Here is a 25,735-nt window from a genome sequence, read left to right on the forward strand (position 1 = left end):
ATAGGTCACCAAAAGCGTGGCGGTAAAGCAACCGCCACCCTTTCAGATGCCACTCTTTCAAAAGCGTGGCAATAGAGCTATTTTCTTGTAGTGATATGTAAGCTTTCAAGTATATTTTTGTCCCTTTTTCTTTATCTAGGAGTATTTTTTTTCTTTTCGTTATTTAGTTTTTCTTTTTTTATAATTAGCTTTACTAAATTTATATGTGTGTGAGAAAAAGACAATGATATTGGTGAGAGTGAAGAATTATTAACAGAAATTCTATAGAAAAAGGAGTAATAAAGGTGTAGAATATGTAAAACCAGATAGTACATGAAAGATTTTATATGCTGTGTGTAAAGGTATCAGACTTAAAGAAGAAGAAGAGTAAGAGGGATAAGAACAGAAGAGGGTTTGAAGAATGAAGATTGAAGGAGAAAGAGCAGAGTGTGCTCTGTGTTACTGAATTGAAGGAAAGGTAAAGTTAAGAACCCTTGTGGGCTCAGTTACAACACATATATCACAGCTGTCATCACACATTGTGAACCTACACGTGCTTAACTAACCTGTACTAACAGAATTCTAACAGATCTAACTATCTGGGTTAACTGAAACTATATTGAGCTAATTGTGCTGAGCTGGCTAACTAACTCTCTCAGCTTACTCTATCATGACCCCTGCTACTTGGCTTTCCTTCTGGTGCTTTGGTTAGTTCACTATCACGACTCCTTCTACTGCTGCTGCTGCTGTCTTCGTTCCTTGCTTTCTCACACTGCTCTAAGTTCACTTCTCTCTTTGTCTCTTCTTCTTTAAGTCTGACAGAAGGAGGTTGGTGCTCCTTGAGGTCTACTACCAACAGCTTCGTTCTTGACTCCAAAAAGGCAGCACTTGGTAGAGGTTTTGTTAACACATCAGCCAACTGCACAGTTCCAGGAACATGAGTGACTTGAACAACCTTCTTGGTAACATAATCTCGAACAAAATGCAAATCAGTCTCAAAATGCTTTGATTTTGAGTGCAAAATTGGATTTGCTGCCAATAAAACTGCACTGAGATTATCACAGTGTATTGTAGGAGATGTTTGCAGTGGAATTCGTAGTTCAACCATGAGACTCTTAATCCAAATCAGCTCAGCAACCAGGTCTGCCATAGCTCTATACTCAGCTTCAGTACTGGACCTTGCAACAGCACTTTGCTTCTTTGAGCTCCATGACACCAAATTTCTTCCAAAAAAGACACAAAACCCACCAGTTGACTTTCTGTCATCCGGATCACCTCCCCAGTCCGAGTCACTATATGCTGCAATGGTGTGAATGCTTGTCCTGTGCAGATGCAATCCAAAGCTTGCTGTGCCACTGACATATCTTAGCACTCTCTTTACCAGCTTCCAATGCTCATCCAGGGGTGTGTGCATAAACTGTGACAGCTTGCTTACACTATATGCTAGCTCTGGGTGAGTGACTGTAAGGTACTGCAGGCTCCCTACTACCGATCTGTAGAGCTTTGGATTGTGAAAAACTGACCCACCAGAGGCAGAGATTTTGACTGAGGATGGAAGGGGTGTGTGACAGGGTTTACAATTTTTCATATCTGCCTTATTGAGTAGGTCTTTAACATACTTTTCTTGGGACAGGACTAGACCACCAGCATTGGTCTTAGTTACCTGAATTCCAAGGAAGTAGTGTAAATCACCTAAATCCTTAAGTGCAAACTTTTTGTTTAGCTGCTGAATAACTTGGGCAATTGCTTCCTCCGATTCTCCTGTGATTATTATATCATCAACATACACAAGCACAAATAATGCAGAATTTTGATTGAACCTAACAAAGACAGAGACATCAGATTTTGTAGCATTGAATCCAAGGTGTTGCAAGGCTGTGGAGAGCTTGTAGTACCATGCCCTTGGTGCCTGCTTCAGGCCGTAGAGTGCCTTGGTAAGCTTGCATACTAACTGACCATCTCCTAATTCATAGCCTCTTGGTTGCTTCATGTATACGTCTTCAGTTAGATCACCGTGCAAGAACGCATTATTTACGTCAAGCTGCCTGATTTTCCAATTTCTGCACAATGCTAAGGTGAGCACAATTCGAATTGAGGTGGGTTTGACCACAGGGCTGTACGTCTCGGTGAAATCAAAGCCTGGCCTTTGTGAGAAGCCCTGAGCCACCAGTCTGGCTTTGTACTTCTGGAGGCTGCCATCAGAGTTGTACTTGACTCGAAACACCCACCTGCTACCTACTGCTTGTCTCCCTTCTGGTAAGTGAACCAGCTTCCAGGTATGGTTTTGGATTAGAGCATTGTACTCTGCATCCATGGCAGCTTTCCAGGCTGGATTGCATAGTGCATCTCTCACTGATCTTGGTTCAACATGAGCAGAGAAGACCTTGGGCTTAAATACTCCATTTTTGCTTCTTGTCACCATGAGATGGACGTTCAAAGGGGCAGGCAGGGGTGCATCTGATAAGGGAAGGACAGTTTCAAAATCTGAGACGGGAATTGAAATTGGTGTGGCTGATGGTGCTGATGGCACAGGGAAGGAGGAGGTAGGATTGTGTGGCTGTGTGTTTGGAGCAATTGAGAGGCTAGGACTAGAGTTGAGGGTGTGGCGAGGTGAGTTTGGTGTTGGAGAATTATTGCTTGGAGATGCTGTTGAAGCTGCAGGTATTTTTAGTAGTGGAATAGTTGGTGCTGGTTGAGGTTGAAGTAGGGAGTTTTCTTTTTGTAGCTGTGGGAGCCTAAACTTGCCATCTTTGAAGGGAAACTGGTACTCATCAAATATCACATTGCTTGAGATCACCACTTTGCCTTGTTTAGTGAGACATTTGAAGCCTTTATGCACTGTGCTATAGCCCAGAAAAACACAAGGTGCTGATCTGAACTCCAATTTGTGCCTATTGTAAGGCCGCAAATGTGGAAAACACAAACAGCCAAAGACTTTGAGGCTTGTATAGTCAAACTGCCTTGCAAACAACTTGTCAAAAGGAGATTGTCCTTGCAACACCTGAGTTGGCAGCCTATTTATCAAGTATGTTGCAGTTAGAAAAGCTTCTCCCCAGTATTTTGTTGGCATTCCAGCACCTGCCAGCATTGCAAGGCCCTTCTCTACCACATGCCTGTGCTTCCTCTCAGCACTGCCGTTCTGCTGGTGTTCATGTGGGCAGGAGAACCTGTGGACTATTCCTTGTTCCTGCAGATCCTTGGCTAAACTTACAAATTCAGCAGCATTATCAGACTGAAGCATCTTAATTTTGGTGTTCAATTGCAATTCAACCATTTGTTGGAAACATTTAAAAACTGATTTAACTTGAGACCGAGTTTTAATGAGATATAACCATGTGTATTTGCTATAGGCATCAATGAAATTTACAAAATAATAGTTGCCATTCATATCAGAAATAGGAGCAGGGCCCCAGACATCTGTGTACACTAGTTGTAAAGGGGCAGTATACACAGTATTAGAGGGAGGATAAGGGAGACAGTGGGATTTTCCAACACAGCATGACTCACAGGGATTTTTATTAGCAGAAGCAACAATGTTACATGATTTTAAAACAGAAACAACAACATTATTGGAAGGGTGGCCTAGTCTAGTGTGCCAAAGAAGAAATTGGTTATCTGCTGTAGACATAGTTGAGACAAATGCAGCTGGGTTACTTGATGGAGTGAAGTTGAGGAACTTGTACATTCCCTTTTCAACCTCCCCATGTATGACAATCTTTTTAGTTGCCTGAGATTTTACACAGCAGCCGTTAGAGTAGAACTCAAAATAAACATCATTATCACAACAGAATTTGTACACACTAACCAAGTTCTTTGTGATATTAGGGACATGAAGCAATTTGTTTAGCAAGAAATTTCTGTTACTTAAATCAGTTTTGAAATAGGAGTTTCCAACAAGGTTAATATGCAAACCTGATCCATTTCCTATGATCACTTGATCTGTGCCTTCATAGTTTTCTTTCTCAATCAGATTTTGGTGATCTGAGGTCATGTGGTGTGTAGCACCCGAATCTGGATACCAACTTTGATCTTGTAAGGTTGCCGGTGTGGCTAGCACATTGCTCAGATTGGCCTGCACTTCATGCAGCGGCTGTGGCCTATTGTGTTGAGTTCTTGAGTCATCATTCCTCTCATACCTGTACCAACAATTCTTGGCAGTGTGTCCAGGCTTATCACACACTTGGCAAATAGGTCTTGCATTGTTGAACTGTCTTGAGGACTGATCATCATATCTTGAGTTGTTGCCACTGAGCTTGTTCCCTCCTTGAGACCTTGAATTGTAATACTGTGCACCAGCCTGTCCACTTTCATTATAGGAGCCTCTACCACCTCTTGTGTTTCTGCCACCACCTCGAGAACCACCTCTAAATCCACCTCTTGTATTGAAGTTCTGTGAGTATCCTTGTGCACTGTGTGCTACATTTGCTTGCATAAACGAATCTGACTTTCTAAACCTCTCCAACATGCTTTCATGAGTTAACAAGAGTGATTCCAGTTCTCCAACAGTGATACTCACCGGCCTTGCAACAACAGAAGTAATTACCGTGCCATATTCCTCAGTCAAGCCATTCAAGATTGTATTTACATGATCACTCTCCCTCATTGGTTCTCCCACAGAAGCTAATGCATCAATTGTTCCTTTTAATGCTAACACATATTCACTTACTGAATTGCCTATTTTAATTGTGCTGAGTTTGTTCTTCAGCTGAATTATTCTAGCTCTAATTTGTGAAGAAAAATGATTATCTAACCTTTTCCAGATCTCATGTGAGTAGACACAGCCTACCATCCGAGTTGTGAAAGGCTTGGTCATTGAAGCAAGAAGCCAAGATTTCAATAGTGCGTCTTGTCTTTTTCACAATGCAAACTCTGGTGTGATTTGCCCTGATTCATCAAAGCGTTGAGGGATTCTTTCTCCTGTGATGTGGTGAAGCAGATTATGACCTTCAATTGTGGACTCAGCTTGATCTTTCCACTGTAGAAAGTTATCATCATCAAGTTTCATGGAGATTGGGGAAGAGGTGAAGCTTGGAACTACAGCCGATTGATTCATTGTGACTTCTGTTGTTGATGAGCTTTCTGCCATTGAAGTATAGCTCTGATACCATGTAAAGGTATCAGACTTAAAGAAGAAGAAGAGTAAGAGGGATAAGAACAGAAGAGGGTTTGAAGAATGAAGATTGAAGGAGAAAGAGCAGAGTGTGCTCTGTGTTACTGAATTGAAGGAAAGGTAAAGTTAAGAACCCTTGTGGGCTCAGTTACAACACATATATCACAGCTGTCATCACACATTGTGAACCTACACGTGCTTAACTAACCTGTACTAACAGAATTCTAACAGATCTAACTATCTGGGTTAACTGAAACTATATTGAGCTAATTGTGCTGAGCTGGCTAACTAACTCTCTCAGCTTACTCTATCACTGTGGAGTGTGGAGGGTGTGTTAATATTGCATAGGATGTAAGGTAAATATGAAGAGGTAGAGAAATGCTTGATTAACTACCTTTTCCAATAAAAAAGATGTATTTTCTTCTTACCTTATAAATAAGCTATATAATATTATTCTTGATCATTTTTCTTATTCTTCTTTCTCAATAACTTCCAAGATTTGATAGTATTTTATAATTTTAATAATAAAAAGGTTTTTTAAATATAAAAATAAAAAATATAAATTAATACATTAAATGGGGTAACAATATCCTATTTACTCATTTTAATTTTTAAAATTACTCAGAATAATTTTTTAAAAGTTAAAAAGAACTTATCAATGTTTCTAGAAGAACTATAATAGTATCTAATATAACCAACAGCAATACATTTTTTTTCAGACAAAACAAGGATTTTTATAATAAAAAAATATAATGCCTTAAAATTCTCGACATAATAGAATAATTAAATTTATAATAAATTAATAATCAAATTTATTTATATTAATATAATAAAAAATATTAAATATTAAATGAGTTCAATTTTGATACATCGTACAATCACATCCGCTCTTTTAAATGATTATTTATATTATCAATATGAAAAGTAGTTATTTTTACTGATATGATATTGTATAACTAAATACACGTCTAAAATTATTTTATACTGACAGTACATTAAAATTAAATTTATATAAAATATGTATTTATATATAGTAATTAATTGATTATTATTTTGTGTGTACACATATGACTGAATCTAAATGGAGGTGAACAATTCATTCTTGGACCAAAATTAGGAGATATTGATCAATAATATTAAATGGAAGACTTTTTGCTAAATAAGGGGTGAATAATTAGAATATGCAGTTATATACTCTAGAAACTTGAGTTCATGGTTTCTTTCTGGTCACCATAATCATAAAAGCAACTCTGCAATTGGTCAACCAATTTTTTTTTCTGGTATTTAATTTGAACCAAACTAACAATTACGACCAGCCCGTACCGTAGCCGCAATTTTTGAAAAAAGGAGGGAAAAAAAAAATAAATGTGAGTAAATGTTTAATTTTTTGTTCATAAAGTTGTAGACATCATTTTGTAAACACTTTTATTAATTTTTATTTGTACCATAATTTGACAATATTTTTTTTATTAGCTATTTTGACAATCATTAGTGGCATCAATCATGCATGCTTAGGATATTCAAATAGTAAATTATAGCAGAAATAATTGGGATATTGCTTTATATATAGGTAAACAAATGTATCTAAACATGTACGTTGCATTGACTTTGACAACATTTCTAGTAGACTAGTAGTTGCATATGCATAATCCTTTTCTAATTAATAAAGATACCCTTATCTTATGACTAATAAAGGAATGACAATTCTTTTCTACAATGCACTGATGCTAGTTTGTACCTTCGAATTAAACCCTGCAAAAAAGTTTACAAATAACAATTATAAATATTAAAGCTCCTATATACAATAATTTAGTGATACCTTAAAAATCACTTAAACTAATTATTTAAAGGTGAAAACTCAAGTGCAGACGTGAAGTTGATAGCTGAGAGCCGTTAGATGAAAATTTAATCAAATCAGTCAAACTATCTAACAACTCTCATCTATTAACTTCACGTGAAATGGACAGCACATGAGTTTCTACTTTATTTAAATAATTAGAAATTGGTTAAAAATTTTTAAAATGTGAAAGAACGTTTTGTTCGAAAAGAACATTTAAACAACAAATTAATACAAACAAACGAGATAAGAAAACTCCCTCCACTCATTAGACAAAAAGAAAACGAGTAGAAGCCTGAAGAACAAGAGTTTTTAATATCATATATTTTTTAAAGCTAAAGCTAATACAATTTGTACCAAATACCAACCTTGTCCCCCAAAAAAAAATCTTAAGTCATACATCATTATTAAATATTTGAATATTGAATTTCTACATCTAACCTTGAGATATTGCCAACAACTCAGCAAAACAAGATCAACACGGAACAAAGACATAGTAATACTAATATGGTGGTTAATTTAAATAAAAATATTTTTATATAAAAAATAATAATTAAAAGATTTATACGTATTAAAATAATAAAAATATTTATAAATTTGTCTAAAAGTATTTTCAACTATTATTTTTATATAAGGACGTTTTTATAATATTTAACCTAATTACTTAAAGATAAGGTTAATTGAACTAACTGTTGAAATTCAATGTTGATCAAAGAAGCAGAGGCATTTGCAATGGCCTGGAATGCAGTGGTGGAGAGGACCATGGAAGTTCCAGCCCTGGAAGGCCTAGAGACCGTTGATTGCGCGCGATCGACGATCTTGATCTGGATCAACTGGCCAGGAATGCAGGTTCTAGGTGCGGCTGCACTGATGCACCTCACCTGATACTGCCTACCACATGCAGCACCATTGTCCCATATGCCTTCTCCTGCTGATGCAAACATGTTGCTCGATGGAAACTCTGATGCGTCTTTACCGTAACATGCTGTGGCTGACCACATACACCCATCAGATCTTTTTCATCATTCCAGTGTCTTTCAAACATTGGTTAACTAATAGAGGTGAGTTCATCACCATATACATTCATGTATGTATGTCATGTTTCAGGGCCAGTGGGCCACGTCCACATGATATAGTGTGTGTTTGGATTAACGTTTGTAAACGGAAGTTTGTATAAAATAATTCCTATATAAACCTCTTTAACTTGGATGTTTTATGCTTTAAAATGACTCAGGAGCATATACTATACATATTTAGATTTTAAACCCTGTTTTTTAAGAGCTTATTTTCTACTTTTCATCATTAAAAAGGGAAATTAAATTGGAGAGTGGAACTTACGTAAAAAGGGAGGACCGTAGTGAGAAGCAGTGCCAACATCACAATGAGAGAAGTGAATGAAAATTGATAAGAAAAAAACGAGGGCCTGGAAGGATAGAAGATGAACAGAAACCTTGTGCTTGTGCATAGGCATAGCTGAAATAATGCTGTGAAACCATTTAAGATATCAGTTATAGAATAATTGTTAAAAATGATTCTAAATTATAGAGTTTGTATCAATGTATTTGACCATTATCTCTGTGCTAGAATTGTATATCATTAATTAATACTTCGTTTTGAACGTTAACGAAGAGTAAAATAAACCAGAGTATTTAACCAAGAATAATAAAATATAAATAAGAAAAGAGAAAGTATAGGGAGCCAATCAAATATTTGTATAATATGTACAATGGAGGTTTAGGGAAGTATTAGAAATATAACGATTAGTATTATCTTTTCTCATCAGCTGAAATTTTTGGGATGAGTGGTATCATAACATGGTATCAAAGTTCTAGATCCGAAAGGTCAAGAGTTTGATTCTTGGTGAACCCCAAAATCTAAGTATGAGTGATGTTCATTTTTTAACTCATATAGCTCATCATACACATTGTACAAATATTCCATTGGCTCTCTAGCAGGACTCGAAAAGAGAAAAGGACAAATCAATTCCGAATTTTTGGTTTGCGAATATTTAAGTTTATTTAAAAATACATTTAAGTTTTTAACTTTTTCAAAATTTAGACATATCGATCTCTGAATCTAATTTGTTCAATTTTAAAAACTCTCTCGCGTGTGCATCTGTATCAACTAAATTAGTAAAACGTGAGTCATGTTTGATTTTTCTGTTGAGTCTGACAGATCCAAATGAATATAAAAAATTAATATGTCTAGATTTTAAAAATATCAAAAATTTAAATATATTTTCAAATACTCAAAAACTTAAATATCTGTAAATCAAAAGGTCAATGACATATTTATCTTTTCCCTATAAATAATTAAGTATAGCTGTTTTGAAAGAAATTTGTTACAATAGGCTTTTTGCATTTTCTTCTGGTGGCTAATTATTTGTATTTGTCAATTTCTTACTTTATTATGTGTTTTGTTCTCTTTCGATTTTAGTTGTTTTTCAGTTTTTTCCCGTGTTTTCTTGAAAAATTTCATATCTAAATTATTATTGTCCTTATATTTTATTTTATATCAATACATTTTTTTGAAGAAAAAAATTGTCGTCTTATTTCTTATTTAAATTTAATATTGTAAAAGTCGAACTTGATATATATTTTAAAAATCGTATCGAATTAATCGATGCTAAATCAATGGTGCTATATGATTAAGTCATCTTAATATTAAGTTCAACTAAATTCATCTAGTAATAATTTATTAACATGATAAAACTAATTAAAAAAAAAATAAAAAATACATAACCAACTTGATTAAACTTAATTTAAAAAATAACTTACCGTTTCTAGCTTTTCTCAATAAACCATAATAATGCTACTTCAAACAAAGCATACAGATAGTCATCTAAGTAGATCACCTGTCATGCCTTTTTTTTATTGTGTATCTAATTAAATCATGAACGTGTATCAATTTTATTAATCAAATAATAAAAAAATTAAAAAATATTTATTAATATATGTGTTATAATATTTATATGATAATTTATATATCTAAAAACTAAAACTAATAAATTATAATTTAAATGACATATTCTCTCTATTTTTATTTTTTTCTAAAAAAAATTTAAAAGTCTAAGATTTTCACATTCTTTCCGTGACCCACCAGTCTCAACCGAAAAAAAAAAAGTCAACCCTAAAAGGTCAAAGAATATGTCGGCCAATTCAATGCCAACGATTACGGACACCATTTTTCAAGCCAATCACATGTAACCCTTTTTAATAAGGAATGAATTTTACGGAGTGGATTCTCTCTAATAAAAAAAAAAACTAGATGTTGTCGAATGTTTAATCTAATTTTTTATTATTTTTTTATTTAATTTTAGTCTCATTTAAAAAATTAAAAATAAAATATCACATTTTATTCTCTTAAGTGTTTTTTCACCGAAAAAGATTCATTTCCTGAATTTTAATATGGATTTTGTTATCATCATGGTATACCCTTAAAGTGCAAATAGCAAAATCCTTTTAATATCAATAAATCATTTGCATATATAGATATGATAATTTTTAAAGAAATTAGTTCTGTTATGCAAATTAAAATTATATAAAATTAAAAACTTTGTTTGCATATATAAGCTAAATTAAAGAATTTTAAAAAATTATTAAAATAATATTTTTTTATATAAAATTAAAGTTCTGGTATGCTCTTTTTACAATTAAATTTTTAGCATCGATCCTAAAATTGTCAAACAGTATAAAAAGAAAAAAAAAATCCTCCGTTAAATTATCTTGCAAAAAATTGCCTTGAAGTTAGCAAGGATAGGCGTATATAATGCAGCAATTTAAGGACTTACTTTCAACTAGAAAAAGAAAATTAGGCACACAATAATCAATTATCCAATACAAAATACTTATGCAAATGACAAATTTTAGTATAGTTTTCTTTAGGGTGTTCACCATCCAAATCAATTCAATTAAAACAATTCATGTAATTTACACTAATTAATATTTTTTTTACTAAACATATTGGCCACCTAACATTATTTGAACTAGAAAAAGGTCAAACCCAAAATAAGTTAGATTGAATTGAGTTTTGTTGCTAAGTGCTAACAAATTGTATATATTGGATTGAATTTTGAGAAAAAACTTTAAACCAATTATATTCAATCCAAACTGAATTATATGATAAAATTATTAGGTAAAATATATTTTTCTAGCTTTAAAGCTTCCGAAAAATTTTAAATATGTTTCCATTATAATTTTATATATTAAAGTATTTTTAAAATTTTTGAAAAACTTTAGAAATAGAAAATATTTTTTAACCTATCATTATTTTAGCATCAAACTTATATTAAACTTAGTCACATTTTATCTTCTAAACCTTAATTAAAATTTTAATTTATTTAAAAAAAATGAACAAGCCGATTTTGCTGTCCTTTGGATTGAATTAAATTCGATTAAAAGTTTTAAATAATAATTTTTTTTTTTGGAAAAGTATAGGTATCAACTTATTACCAATAATAATTAATTATTATATTTTAAACACATATATAAAGAGACACGTCCAAAAAAATATCTATAAAGATACTTCTATTAAATATAATCATAAAAAAGACATTTTTATTAAATACATCTACAAAGACACTTCCATTAAACACAATTATAAATAAGAGTTGGCAGAAGTTGACAGAAATGTGGTTGGCGTAGCTTTTTTTTTTTTTTTTTTTTTTTTTTTTTTTTTTTACTTCAAAAACAATTAAAATCACACCACAAAAGTTTCCACTTTCCGGCTATGTCCCCTAATAGTAGGAAAAGGTATTTAAGAAGTGAACTATGAATTGGACAAATCGCCTATTGTTTTGTGTCGTTGGAAAATTCTATTTGATCTCTAACGGCATATATAATATGCTAACAAAAGATGCAGCCGTCTTCTAGAGTAATCGAAAATTGAGTTGTGGTCTTTTCCTTAATTTATTTAAGTCATAAAAAAAAAATCTGAGTTGTTGTTCTTTTCAACAAATATGGTTAATGATTTAAAATTTATTGACATAGTCTAAATTAAATTAAAGATCTTAAATGCAGGCAACGGCCCGCTTGTAGTTGGAAGTTGAGACCTGCATGCATGCCACCACTCTTATTATCAAATCGAAAATATTTGATAATAAAAAAAAATTAATAAAAAATAATTATAATTTATTTAATTTTATTTTTTTAACATTATCGTTTCTAAATATACTTAATACTATAATTACTTAATTAGTATTTTTTTGGTGACTAATTACTTAATTAGTATGAGTTTAGCTAATATGTGTTTTACAAGAATAAGTTAATATTATTAATTAAAAAAAAATAAAAAAAAGTAAAATTTAACTTCTAATATATTTATTGCGTATTTATTAATATAAAAAAATTTAAAAATTTCTACTAACAATAACCTTAATATATGCGCTAAGAATATATGCGCTAAGAAGCAGGGACGGAGCTCCATGGAGAGAAAGGGGAGGGTAACGGTCCCTAATTTTAATTTTTTATATATAAATTATATATAAATTTCAGTTTAGATTTTTTTTTAAATTTTATTTTATTTTTATTTATTGTGTAAATATTTTTGAGTTCTCTCTAATATTTCATCTAGCTCCGCCCCTATTAAGAAGGATACCTCATAGCTAAAGTGCTAAACCCAATTAATTAGTATTAAAGTATCAGAGAGAACATTAGTTAAAAAAAGAAAAAGATTTATAAAGCAATCAATGTAAGAGTCATGAAACTAAAACTAAAAGTTTAAAGATTTATTTTTGTATTATATGTTTTTTTCTTTTTTTTTTTATGTTGATTTTTTTATTTTGGATAAAAGGTAAAAAATATATATTAAAATAAGTCAAACATAAATTTGTAGGTAATAAAAATTCTAATATTATGTCACAAAATTTAAATTAATAAAAAATATATAAATAATTATATTTGTACTATAGGTGAGATAAAATTATAAAATTAACCAAAATTGGCATAATTTAATGTAGAAAAAAAAGCGTAAATTTATCTCTAATATAGTTTTTATTCAGTTTAACCGCAGTTTTAAATCGCCTCTAAATAATTTTGCGACGCATGACCAACCGCAGCCGAATGAGGTGTTTTTAAATTGGTTGTTGACTTGTTGGTGATTTTCAGCAATTGATGAAATAACTGCCACAAAATGATCCAAAAGGTCCATAAAATTACAAAATATAAATTAATTAATATATATAATAATTGGTTGAACTACCTTGATTGAACCTCAATTCAATAGAATTTTTAAATATTTAAACTTTTTAGTTTTATATATAAGTTGTTGAATAACCGCCGGTATAATTTTCCTGTGCTTGATTCATTGACACATATATGTATTTTATATTTTCTATGCTTAATTTCGTTGATACATATATCTATTCTATATTTTCATCATCATACAATAAAGAGAAGATATATATGATACATTCATTTAACACGTACCTGATTATTGGTGGTTATCTATATGATGTGATGCCTTCAAATTTATGAGACTTGAGAGGAATACAATGCATGAAATGACCATTCACAAAATTTTCCATGAAGAACAAGGCATTAAATAGTAATGGATAGAATAGAAGGATAGTGATTGAAGGTTTATGAGAAGTAACTGAAAAGCAATTGACTCAATTAATTTTTGGTCATTTCTTGTGTTATTGGGTTAAATTCAGCGTAAAGAAACAATTAATGTATATGAACTCCCTACGTATTTTAAAAAGAACAAGTGTACACAATCAACCTCTTTTATTTAGGGGGCGGGAGTCTTCAAATTAAAGATGAAACTCTTATAACAAATGATTACTTATTGAACTCCTTTGAAGCAACCTTCTCGTCAATAAATAAAACATTAATTCTAGTATGGCTATATAAATAGGCGAAAACTCAGGTGAAATCGATTTCACGGGAAGTTGATATCTAAGAGCCGTTAGATGAAAATTTAGTTAAATCAGTCAAATCATCTAATGGCTTTCAGGTATCAACTTTACGTGAAGTCGACTGCACCTGAGTTTCTACCATATAAATATTGTTAAAATTAAAGTCATATTTTTTTATATTTTAGTAATATTTTTGTTTAAGTAATACTATTTAAAAAATGTTGTTTAATAATAAAAAATATTTTTTTTTTAATTTTAGCCATACTTTTTAAAATACTATAGTTATAGTAATTATTATAACATAGTCATATTAGAATAACTCTAAACAAAAATAAAAATTTCATGTTACTAATAATTAGACTTTCAATAAATAAAAATATTAAATATTATTTATTAAATTTTGTTTCAAACTACAAACTTATTAGTGATGAGAGAAAACAGCAGAAGAAAGAGAGAGCGTGCTAAGAGATGAGAGAAAATTTGGAGAAAATAAGAACTAAATTATTATTAAGAAAGAATCTTAACCTCTCTAATACAGTAACAAATATCTAACTTTCTAACTTAACAAAGAAGCTTAGCTAATCCTAAGAAACTTGGAACTAAAATCAAATACACTTTATCTCAAATTTTAAATCCACATAAATGAAGATGGAACAAGAAGAGAAGTTATCATATCCAACACCTTACCGAGAGAGTATATGAAAGGAATAATGAATTGAGTTTAAAGTTAGATGAAAAAACATAAGCAATTCTGCAATGACAGCAGATGTCACTGATAGCAAAAAAATAACAAACTATATCATTTCTTATTTCTAAAATGTGAATAAAACATAATCCATTTATTCAAAGAATACTATTTTCGATCTAATTTTGGATCCTTACAATAAATACAAAGGAGTGGCATGGACTAGCCAATAAAACTGGGAAAAAAAAATCAGCAGCATAATCAACATGAAAACAAGAAAATCTACAACAAGAACAGAGCAACAAGCAACAACATCAAAGCCTAACTTCTGAACCAGTTTTAATAATTTTGATAGTAATCACAAAAAGAGTTTCAGAATCGCTTACTACAAGAAGTGTCACATTCATCATTGTGATTTAAACAAACAATTCTAGCGTGTGGCATTACATTTCTGTTTCTGTCTCATGACCATTATAAATTCCAGAGTATAAAGTGGGGCCAATAAAAAAATATACTTGTACATTAAAAATTAGTTATTAAATTAATTATTATATATTAATCTATAAGATAAACTATTATTTTAGTCTTTTATATTTGGATTAAATTTTAATTTAATTTTTAACATTTTAAATGTTTTATTTCTATCTCAAATTTTTTTAAATAATTTAATATTATCCCACCGTTAGATTTGACACTAATAATTAATGGGATGAGTGACGTGGATGTTAATAACATTACGAATTAATACCTATCTTCTTTCATGTATAAGCAAAATATAACCAAAACTTCTTTGAAACACTTTTTTCTCTCACTTTTCTTTTGGTATAAAATTCAAAATTCTAACTATCATCATCAAGGCTTTAAAATCAAATGAAAAATTTTATATTAATGTTTTATTAGTGAATCGATTTTACTTACATACTGAAATCGAATGCTATTGGTTTTTCAATATGCAAATTATTTATGTCAAATTTAATAGTGGAACAACATTGAACCCGCTTAAAACTTTTGTGTAATTAAAATATGACATTTGAAAATTTTTAAGATTAAAATAAGATATTTAAAATGTTAAGAACCAAATTAAAATTCAGCTCTATTGAGTTTAAAGTAAAACAATAATAATTATTTGATAATAACAAAACATTATTAATTGAGTTAAAGTCCAAAAGTATTTGTAATGTGTGTGCTTACTGTACAAAAAATAAAATGCAACTGAAGAAGCCCAAATTCCATTACAAATAATCTCTTCCCTATTCAGCCCATAACCCATGTGCTGTACCCACAAAATAAGGATGAAAATATGTTTTACAAGCTAAATAACATGTTTAGAAATAGTTTAGGCAAAATAAAAAAGTGATTCACCAAGTTTTAGCATTGAAAAAAAAAAAGAAAAAAGTCAAATGTTGGAGAAAAAAAAATCAAAATCAAATTTGATACAAAAGTTAATTAAAAAAGTTGAATTACTATGTTTGTGCAATCACTCTAACTTGTTGAAGCTACCATATTTTTGGATAGGAAAAAGAAAATAAAGATTATCTTTCTCATCACAGAATAAAAGCCATAATTAAAATTTGGAGCCAAAGAAAAGGAAAAAAGAGAAGCAGCTAGATCAGAAGACTCTAATGCAGCTACTTCTCTTCTCTGCATCTTTGTTCTAATTTTTTGGAAAAAAGATAAAGTTAAATGTGATCTACTTGTTTAAAATTGGTATCCTCACTAAACTCAAGTTTTAGAAGCTATGTCCTTATAAAAAAGGGTAAATAGCTAAAAATTAAAATAAAGAGAGTGAACACACTGTTTGATTTTCATAGCACTTTAGTTATATCTTCTTCTCTTTTATAGTTTTACATTGAAATTTTTGTTATTCAATTTTATCTTTCTTTATTTCAATCAATAGAAAAAGATAAATTTGTGAAGTATTAGTAAAATTTATTGAGAGAAAGGTAAAGAGAATAAACTTAGAGAAAAACTAAAAATTATGTCAATTTCTTTTGTTATCATTTCTGTTTTGTTTTCATGAACTTGAGAAGTTTTTCTTATTAAGTTGGATGAGCACTTAGTGTTGAGAGTTTATGGAGTGAATTTAGCCAAATCAAACTTGGCTAGAAGTTTGGTTTGTCCTTAATAGGATTAGATAGAATCCTTGGGAATTGATGATTGTAATCTTTAAAAAAAGATAGTAAAAATTTCACCATAGTTGTGGTAGAGAGTGAATATAGGCTACATTGCATATCTAATTAATAAAAATGATAAAATATTATTTTTTTTATTTTATCTTTTTTTTTTATAAAATTTAAGAATAAAAAATGCATATGTTCTTGGTTATCATTTGTTGGAAGGAAATGGTCATGACCGGAGATATTGAAGGAATATTTTATAAGTTGAACTGAGATATCAGCTAACAATGAGGAGCGCAAGAAGTAGATGATGTATTTTTGTGTGATTATTTAGAATATCTGGTTAGAAAGAAACATAAGGATTGTTCATAATAAAAGTAAAGGGATTGATAAGGTTATCCCTATGTCCTTCATGAACTATAAAAAATGGTTAGGTGTGAATCTTTTTTATTGTTGATGACAATGCAAAAAATGACAAAAAAATAAATACTAGTGTTAGAGTTGGGTAACTTTTGCTTTATAGTTTTACGCTGGTACTATTTGTTATTTTTCTTCACTTCACTTGTTTTGCTGAGCTTTTTTTCAAAAAAAAATAAAAAAATACAAAAAACACAAAAACAAATCAAACACATATTTATATTTGAATGAGAAAATTTTTAATTATTATTAATAGACATAGAATTTGTCTGGGTGAATTTTTTAAAAAAGATTTTTTTTTGAGTCATTTTTTTTAAAAAACTTATGAAAAAATAAAATAATTTTATAAAAAGATCTTTTTATTTATGGATATAATAATATAAAAATATTTTTTTAAAAATTTTTTTTATTTTTTTAGTACTTTTATTTTATTATTAAAAAATTTTCAAACACACTAAAAAATTAAAAAAAAATTTAAAAATTCATTTTTATTAAAATAATAGCGTCTAAAAAAGTACGTAATATTTTTTTCATGGTTGTAGATTCATAGAGTAACATATCAGTAAACAAAAATCAAACACCAAAGTAACTGCTTAAGAAAAATTAGGGATCAATCTAGAATTTACTTAGCAAGGTAAAATCTTGATGAGTTGTGACACTATGCAGAAACAATGACTCCGTGGAAAGCATACATGCTTAGATTTCTCAACTCATTGCCATTTGTTAGTTAATGGCAAGTGCCGTTCACTATTATTCCCTGCCTTCCATTTTTGTTTCTTTCTTACTTCAAATCTCTCTCTCTCTCATCAAAATCTCAATCAACCAAAACAAGAATTTCATTCTCTTCTTCTGTTCGTTCATCCCTAACTATTACTTCATGGTTCCCCTTAATCTGAAACTGTGAACTGTGATCGTTTTTTCCTCTTTCTCTTATGGATATGGCTACTGCACCTGCGACACACTGTTCCTTTGGAATTCGCATTCACTCTCATGCCGCTTCTTCTTCTTGTTTCCCTAACAGATTGGACTGTTCCTCGTCCTCCCACTTCCCTCTTCATCTAGAACTTTCTACGATTTCCATCTTCCCTCGTTCTTCTTCTCCTCTAAAGGTAACTTTTTTTTTTGTATTTCCTTATTCTCAATTCTAAATGTAATTGCTGACTTGCATGCTACAATTAAAGTAAACAAGAAAAAAATGTCTTTCCTTTGAGTTTTAGTTAATGCACCTCAAATTCATATCCCTAACTGCTTAAGGAAGTGCCTATGCTAATTAGCTTAGTTTTCAGGTAAGAATTCCGTTACTAGGTAAGAATATATTGTTAAGATTCATATTATTATGCAAATTATGGAGTGTATCATCCAAACTGTGAAGTTGGTGATATCTGCGGGTTTGAAATGTCATGATATGGGACATAGGAACTGAATTCAATCTGTTATGAGTTGAATTCTTAAATTTGGTCACATTTGACAAAATACACAGATTAGATTAGGAAACCTTTAACTTTAGTCTTCAAGAGTATTTAAACTGCTTACATTAGTTTGATTGACCTTAAAAGTTATTAACTACTTACTATAGTACATAAAAAAAAAGCATCGGAACATATTTAAACTAATCATATGAAGTGTAACTCTTATATATACCATGGAGGAAGAGTGGGAAGAGTGATTCTTTCTCCATTTTAATCTATCACCACAAAATAATTAAAGAAGAGAGATAAATGACTAGTTGTCAAACAATGTAGAGTAAGAATTTTGTATTCTATAGAAGATGATAAGTTTTGGATAAGAAATTACCTATGTTATTGGATGGAGGGAGTTTAACCTAGTAAATTACATGATTGAATTCAATTCCTTGTTTTGATCCAGCTTATAGAGAATTGAATAATCTATTTTTACTATTATACCCTTCATTAATAAAAACATTGAAGAAATGCCTTACAGCTCATTGGAAATTTAGAATAATTTCTATATATAAACTAATTCTATATTGTCACCTTCTTATGCCATTCTTTTTAAATTAGTTTAATATAACTGAAAGGCGACATGATACTTTCTTGTATTTTTATTGTATGACAAACGTCGTTGCATAGATATTATTATCTAATATTCTGATTAAAGTTGTAAGAGTGTTTCAAAGAAGGGAGGCAAGTCTAATTAGCTGTGTTCTGGATGAGTGAGTGATATCTGATATGTTCTGGATGCAGGGATCAATGGATCGAGTATGTGCACGGCCTGATATTGATGATTTCTACTGGGAGAAGGTTTCAACACCCATACTTGACACAATTGAAAATCCTATTTGCTTGAAAAACTTATCTCTTAAGGTTAGCTATAAGATCTTAGAAAATTTATCTTTAAAATATTGGTTTTGCATTGTTCGTACTTGTCTTTTTTGACATATCAGAGCTAAATAATTCTCTTCTCAGGAACTGAAACAACTAGCTGGGGAGCTCCGTCTGGAGTTGTCTTCAATTATGTCGAGTACACAAATATCATTGAGTGCAAGCATAGCTGCAGTGGAGCTGACGATTGCAATGCACCATGTTTTTCATGCTCCAGTAGACAAGATATTATGGGATGTCGGCGAACAAGTAAGATTTTAATTTATATGAGGGGGGAAAAAAAAGAGATGCTGATGTCCCATTCTTATTTTACTTTTTCCCGCTTGCCTTTTGAGGGTGGAAAGGAGAATGCAGATCACAAATTTTGCTACTTGGAGTTAAATTTGTAACTAAACAATGAATAATCTTTTTTTCCCCATTTCTTTCTATGAAAGCCAATGGATGGCCTCTTTTGGATAATGTAGCCTATTCGTCATTTGCGTGCAGACGTATGCACATAAGATTCTTACAGGAAGACGATCTCTCATGTACACAATGAGACAAAAGAATGGCATCTCTGGTTTTACTTCTCGATTTGAGAGTGAATATGATGCATTTGGTGCAGGTCATGGATGCAACAGTATTTCTGCTGGACTAGGTAGTTTGTATGTTCTTTTTAAGCTTTTTCCATATTTTATTGTTTTTCTTGCTGCTCTGAGTATAAATATGTAGTTGGGTCAATAAAATACTTGTTTCCTATGAATTTAAAAGTTTCATAGGTAAATTAATTGGTACTCAAACTTGTATCTGGTATATTTTATTTTAGGCATGGCTGTTGCACGAGATATGAAGGGGAGGCGAGAACGCATAGTAACAGTAATCAGCAATTTGACAACAATGGCCGGTCAAGTGTACGAGGCAATGAGCAATGCAGGATATTTGGACTCAAATTTGGTGGTAGTTTTGAATGACAGCCGGCATTCCCTACTCCCTAAAGTTGATGAGGGCCCAAAGACATCCATCAATGCCCTCTCTAGTACCTTGAGCAAGCTCCAGTCCAGTAAATCTTTCCGAAGATTTAGAGAAGCTGCTAAGGCATGACCTGTTTTCTCTTCCTTTGTTTTGAAAAGAATGCTATATATTTTCATTCATTGTGCTACTTGCCAGCATGCAGGGTTTATATGGCAATGATATCGCTTTTTACTTCAAAATGATCCTACTAGGGAAAGCATTATACTCTCAAATAGTTGATATGTTTAATATGCTCTTCCTTTCAGGCTTCAATTTCGGTGTCTTATTATGTTTAAGTATATGGTAATTTGTATTCATTGTCCCAGGGTGTCACAAAACGAATTGGTAGAGGTATGCATGAATGGGCAGCAAAAGTTGACGAATATGCCCGTGGGTTGATTGGCCCATTAGGTTCTACTCTCTTTGACGAGCTTGGTCTGTACTACATAGGCCCAGTGGATGGTAATAATATTGAAGATCTAGTTTGTGTTCTGCAAGAAGTTGCTTCGCTCGATTCAATGGGTCCTGTCTTGGTTCATGTTATAACTGATGATAATCAGGGAGTAGAAAACAATAAAAGAAGTGATATGACCGACGGGCAGGAAGATGGTATGCATTAGTAGGGATCTTTTCTTGTGGTAATTTTTGGATCATCGTTAAGCCTGACAGCTTATCTTTGCCACTATGAGTGCACGTTCTAGTTCCCTTGTTCATCTTTCTCATTTTTCTTTTCCCTAGTTGATTTCACATCCTTAATCCGTTCAAAATGAACAAATATTGCATACTACAACAAATGAACAACCACTAGATAGACTATCTACATGAATCGATGGAATCTAAAAAGTTCAGTAAAATCATCTAAAAGTGAGGATTTTTTAATGGTTTCTTCTAAATATTTCTTAAGAATTCCTTTAAGTGGATCCACCAAAATCTTTCCAAGCTGTTTCCTGATATGGGCTGTAACCAGCATTGACATTGTTTATTTTCTTATCTGAGTTCAGCTTAGTATGATTTGAACAGCATATAGTTGTAAAACCATGTTCCTAATGGAAGAAAATTATAAAATTCTGTTCTTTATAGCTTTACTGTGGTATTGTCTTGAAATTTTAGATAATACATGATTTTGCTGAAGAGGTTTTAATGAATTGCCTGTGTTGACATTTCAGATTCTATAAAATCAAATTTTTTACATTATGATGTTCAGCAACGGACATATGGGGATTGCTTTGTGGAGACTTTGGTTTCAGAAGCCGAGAAAGACAAAGATATTGTAGTTGTTAATGCAGGAACCATGATGGAGCCATCACTAGAGCTGTTTCGGGACAAATTTCCCGATAGGTTTTTTGATGTGGGAATGGCCGAGCAACATGCAGTCACCTTTGCTTCTGGTTTGTCATGTGGTGGATTGAAGCCTTTCTGTGTTATACCTTCTTCCTTTCTACAAAGGGCATATGACCAGGTCAGTCCTTATTAACTACCCTAATAGCCATTATCTGTTGTTGTAGACAATCAGAATTGTCTTGGAGAAAAGCATATTTCTGGTTGAAATTAGTTAAGTTTTCAGGGTTTGATGAAAAAAATAAAATAAAAACTTTGGAACATTGAGCTTGGACTATATCAAGAAATGTTTTGAAATCTAGAGCACTATGATTATTGTTACTATTAATACTGCCACAAGTGAAGGGAATTTTACTTCATGAACCTTGAGCCATTAGTTGGAGACCTATGGCACTATTTTTGTTGTGTGAGAGTAACTATGCTTCATATATTTGTATAGAACATCGAATAATGCAAATGTCTGGGTAAAACCAAAAGGTACCTTACCAGTAATGTGCTAAAGGAATGGTTAGTGCACATTGCATATTATATATAAGTAATAAGTATTTTAACATGTTAGTTACATATGGTATGCAGGTTGTCCATGATGTAGATCAACAGAAAATTCCGGTACGCTTTGTCATCACAAGTGCAGGATTGGTGGGCTCTGATGGTCCTCTCCAATGTGGGGCATTTGACATAACCTTTATGTCATGCTTACCGAACATGATTGTTATGGCACCGTCTGATGAAATCGAACTCGTGCACATGGTGGCTACTGCTATTCATGTCAATGATCGGCCGATTTGCTTTCGGTATCCCAGGGGTGCTCTTGTTGGGAGAGACCAAACTATATGTGATGGAGTCCCCATTGAGGTAATCAGTGACACCCTATTTTCTTTATCCATTGTTACTTGTGCCAAATCTCATTACCTGACATTAAACCTGAGGAAGCATCATTCATTTTCACACTGCAAAATTATATCTTGAACTAGAAGATAATGTGATATCTTCCTCCTTTAATTTTGGAGTGATTAATAACTTTTCACAGATTGGAGAAGGAAGAGTTCTTGTTGAAGGTAAAGATGTTGCTTTACTGGGATATGGATCAATGGTTCAGAACTGCCTTAAGGCTCATACACTTCTTGCAAAGCTTGGCATTGAGGTCACTGTTGCTGATGCAAGGTTTTGCAAGCCCCTTGACATCAAGCTTCTGAGGCAGCTCTGCAAGCATCATTCATTCCTGATTAGTGTCGAGGAAGGATCTATTGGAGGATTCGGTTCTCATGTTGCACAGTTCATTGCACTTGATGGACTGCTTGATGGAAGTATTAAGGTACTACAACTTTTATTATATTTGACGGCTGTGAATTAATTGTGTTAAATACCTAAGCAAAGTGGGGATCACATTAAAAGCTAGCAGATATCCAGGTAGTAGCCACTCGGCTATAGGCTATCAGTATTCAGTATTCACCTTAATCTAGCCTATTGGTAGCCATTTTCATACCGCCAACAACCAAGCTCGGATACTATTTTTAAGTACCTGTAAAAAGGAGGAACCAAACTTTAAAAACTAGCTGTTAAGAGAAAAGACTACTTTCCTTAAATACATCATCAAGCATCCCATGATAGCCAAGTCCTTAATAGTTTAATTTTGGTTATTGGGCTTTGTGGCCAACTTTTACTAACCACGTAGCCGATAGGTCCCTGTATCTTTGAAAAACCTCCTTAATTTAAAGATCATTTTGTAATTTTACATGTATTTGTTGCATTTTAAAATATCTAGGCTGGACATATTATATGGTGAGGTATATATGACTAATTTTTTTTGACCATTTTTATTATTTTCTGTTTCTTATTCTCTCTATCAACTCTTTCCAGTGGCGACCAATAGTCTTACCTGATAGTTACATTGAGCATGCATCACCAAACGAGCAGCTTCAGCAGGCGGGGTTAACCGGACATCACATTGCCGCCACAACATTGAGTTTGCTTGGCCGTACCCGCGAAGCTCTCCAATTCATGTGTTCTTGACCTGCATACTTGTCATTCATTTGTGACTATGATAAAGGGATATCCGATGGTTGCATCGAATAATCTTGAAAGCAAGGCTCTATGTCAGGTTTATTGATCTCCTTTGTACTTGTAATCTTGTGAGGTTTTACTTTACATGTATGATGATAGAAATAAACCACGAATGCCGTTTGTAAAATGTATAGAATGCATGTCAAATAGGATAAGAAAACGGTAATGTAAAGTGTAACAATCTAACCAATCAAGATTGAGAGTTTTCTTACAAAATTTGCTTGTTTAATATAACTGTATAAGTAGGTTAAGGCTTTTATTTTCTCTTCTTTTTTGTCCCCCTTAATATTGAGGAATGAGACTAATCATTTCTCATAATCTTCTAATTGTAGTTCTCCACTAATCTAATTAAGAACTTAGGGTTATAATGTGTTATCATCATGTGTAAGGCTATTTATTACCTCAGCAAATCCTTATAGGTGAAAGGAAATCTTCCCCCCATTGCTAATTCTATGGTTAAAAGTTAAAACATAAGGATAATAAAATGTGATTAACAGGCTAGTCATGAATATTGCCATAGGTTATTATTTCTTCCAACTTTTGACAATGCATTTGCTTTAGAAGTGGTCTTTAAAACATTTATTTTATAAAAACAATAACATAATTATATACTAAAAAATATTGAAAAATTACATAGATACTTTCATATTAGAGGATAGTATGATATCATCACTGTCTAAAACAATGTTTTTATGTTTCTATATATAATTACATGTTATACTTCTAACTAACTTTTCTAATTTTATTGACATTAGAATATAATTGCTTTTGTTAATTTATCATTTTTTAGTAAGACAAAAGAAAGTAAGAATTAAGTAAGTTGTTAATTCGTATAAAATACGTGTTTTGGACCAAAACCAAAAAAACCCAAAAATACATATATTCTAGTCAGTCATAATTTTTTATTGAAATAACATGTTTATATATTATAAAATCTAGCAATATTAAATTAATATAAAAAATGTATAATCCAAATTAAAAACTTAAGAATATTTATAAAAGTATTTGTATTTAAGCAATGTGTAAAAGCTAGAAGAGAAGTTAATGAGTTTGAAAAATATTAAAAATTTTGAATTTGTGCAACAAAATTAAATTGATCCAAGAATGATTTGCTCTTTTAATTTCAGAAGTTAAAATAAACCATTTAGTTAAATGTAAAAACCAATTTGAATCCCTCTTAATGATAATATAATAGTAACACTGAAAAAAATCATGTTATAACATATATTACTAACTGACACATCATGGAATAAGAGAAAGAAACAGATACCATGTTTTTAGAAAAATCATGGAATAAGAGAAAGAAACATATAAGATGTTCTTAGAATGAATGGAGGCCAACAAAAAATTTAAAGCAAGTCAAACTTTAACGTATGTTGAGTTTCTAAATCAATTTGTTTATGATAGAAAAAAAAAGGAAATGACATTTACGCAAGAAAGGGTATTCTATTGTGAGGTTAAACTATGTTCTATTGGGTATAGGTGATATCTATTATATGAAAATTTTGTTAACTGTTCAGAAAGGTTGCACAATATATGAGTCTATTATGACAGTTAATAGGATTATATATCCTAACTTCCAACATACTTTTTATTCATTGGGACTACTGTATGACGATAGAAAATTTATTACAGCTATTAATGAGGTTTGGTCATCAATTGAGAAAACTATTTGTGATGTTATTGATATCTAATAGTGTTAGCAAACTAAATTGTATTTAGAATGCAACTTGGACATTATTAACTGACGGGATACTATATAAGAGGAGAAAAATATTGAAAAACTAAGGTATTTCATTGTGGTAATTAAATCATTATCACATGTAAGACTTTACTTGCCAAAATCAGTATTCACCTATGGACAGTTTTACGTTGCTTTGTCAAGAGTTAAGAGTCGCAATGCCTTGAACATTCTGATTCTAGGCTAAGATAGCAATCCAAAGTCATTAACAACAAATGTCATGTTCAAAGAAGTTTTTAATAATATTTAGGTAAGAAAA

At 31.5% G+C, this 25,735-nt stretch overlaps 2 protein-coding genes and 1 long non-coding RNA gene across 5 annotated transcripts; 2 read left to right on the plus strand and 1 right to left on the minus strand.

Annotated features, from left to right (window-relative positions):
* Positions 1-6,621: 6,621 nt before the first annotated feature.
* Positions 6,622-13,447, minus strand: LOC112772827 (EG45-like domain containing protein). 3 transcript variants are annotated; one of them, XM_072224518.1, is made up of 5 exons: positions 13,352-13,437; positions 12,977-13,045; positions 8,265-8,410; positions 7,617-7,917; positions 6,622-6,841 (listed from the first exon to the last, which is right to left on the minus strand). In XM_072224518.1, the coding sequence occupies exons 3-5, from the start codon at positions 8,395-8,397 to the stop codon at positions 6,835-6,837; spliced, it is 441 nt and encodes a 146-aa protein (XP_072080619.1). In that variant the 5' UTR covers positions 8,398-8,410; positions 12,977-13,045; positions 13,352-13,437; the 3' UTR covers positions 6,622-6,834. The 3 variants fall into 3 exon arrangements, with proteins under 3 accessions (XP_072080619.1, XP_025673622.1, XP_029150610.1); XM_025817837.3 differs by lacking the exon at positions 12,977-13,045 and having other exon boundaries at positions 13,352-13,447; XM_029294777.2 differs by lacking the exons at positions 12,977-13,045; positions 13,352-13,437 and having other exon boundaries at positions 8,265-8,532.
* Positions 7,845-8,502, plus strand: LOC140181185 (uncharacterized). The gene is made up of 2 exons (XR_011876000.1): positions 7,845-7,987; positions 8,237-8,502. It is a non-coding gene; the product is annotated as an uncharacterized lncRNA (long non-coding RNA).
* Positions 13,448-17,653: 4,206 nt separating the features above from the next.
* Positions 17,654-23,951, plus strand: LOC112769180 (probable 1-deoxy-D-xylulose-5-phosphate synthase, chloroplastic). Its single transcript, XM_025813622.3, has 10 exons — positions 17,654-18,110; positions 19,206-19,325; positions 19,428-19,592; positions 19,830-19,980; positions 20,149-20,417; positions 20,660-20,942; positions 21,500-21,792; positions 22,248-22,526; positions 22,702-22,986; positions 23,532-23,951. Exons 1-10 carry the CDS (start codon positions 17,934-17,936, stop codon positions 23,682-23,684), a joined length of 2,175 nt encoding a protein of 724 aa, XP_025669407.1. The 5' UTR covers positions 17,654-17,933; the 3' UTR covers positions 23,685-23,951.
* Positions 23,952-25,735: the final 1,784 nt, after the last annotated feature.

The sequence above is a fragment of the Arachis hypogaea genome, chromosome 18 (genome assembly GCF_003086295.3).
Source record: "Arachis hypogaea cultivar Tifrunner chromosome 18, arahy.Tifrunner.gnm2.J5K5, whole genome shotgun sequence".
Taxonomy (NCBI): domain Eukaryota; kingdom Viridiplantae; phylum Streptophyta; class Magnoliopsida; order Fabales; family Fabaceae; genus Arachis; species Arachis hypogaea.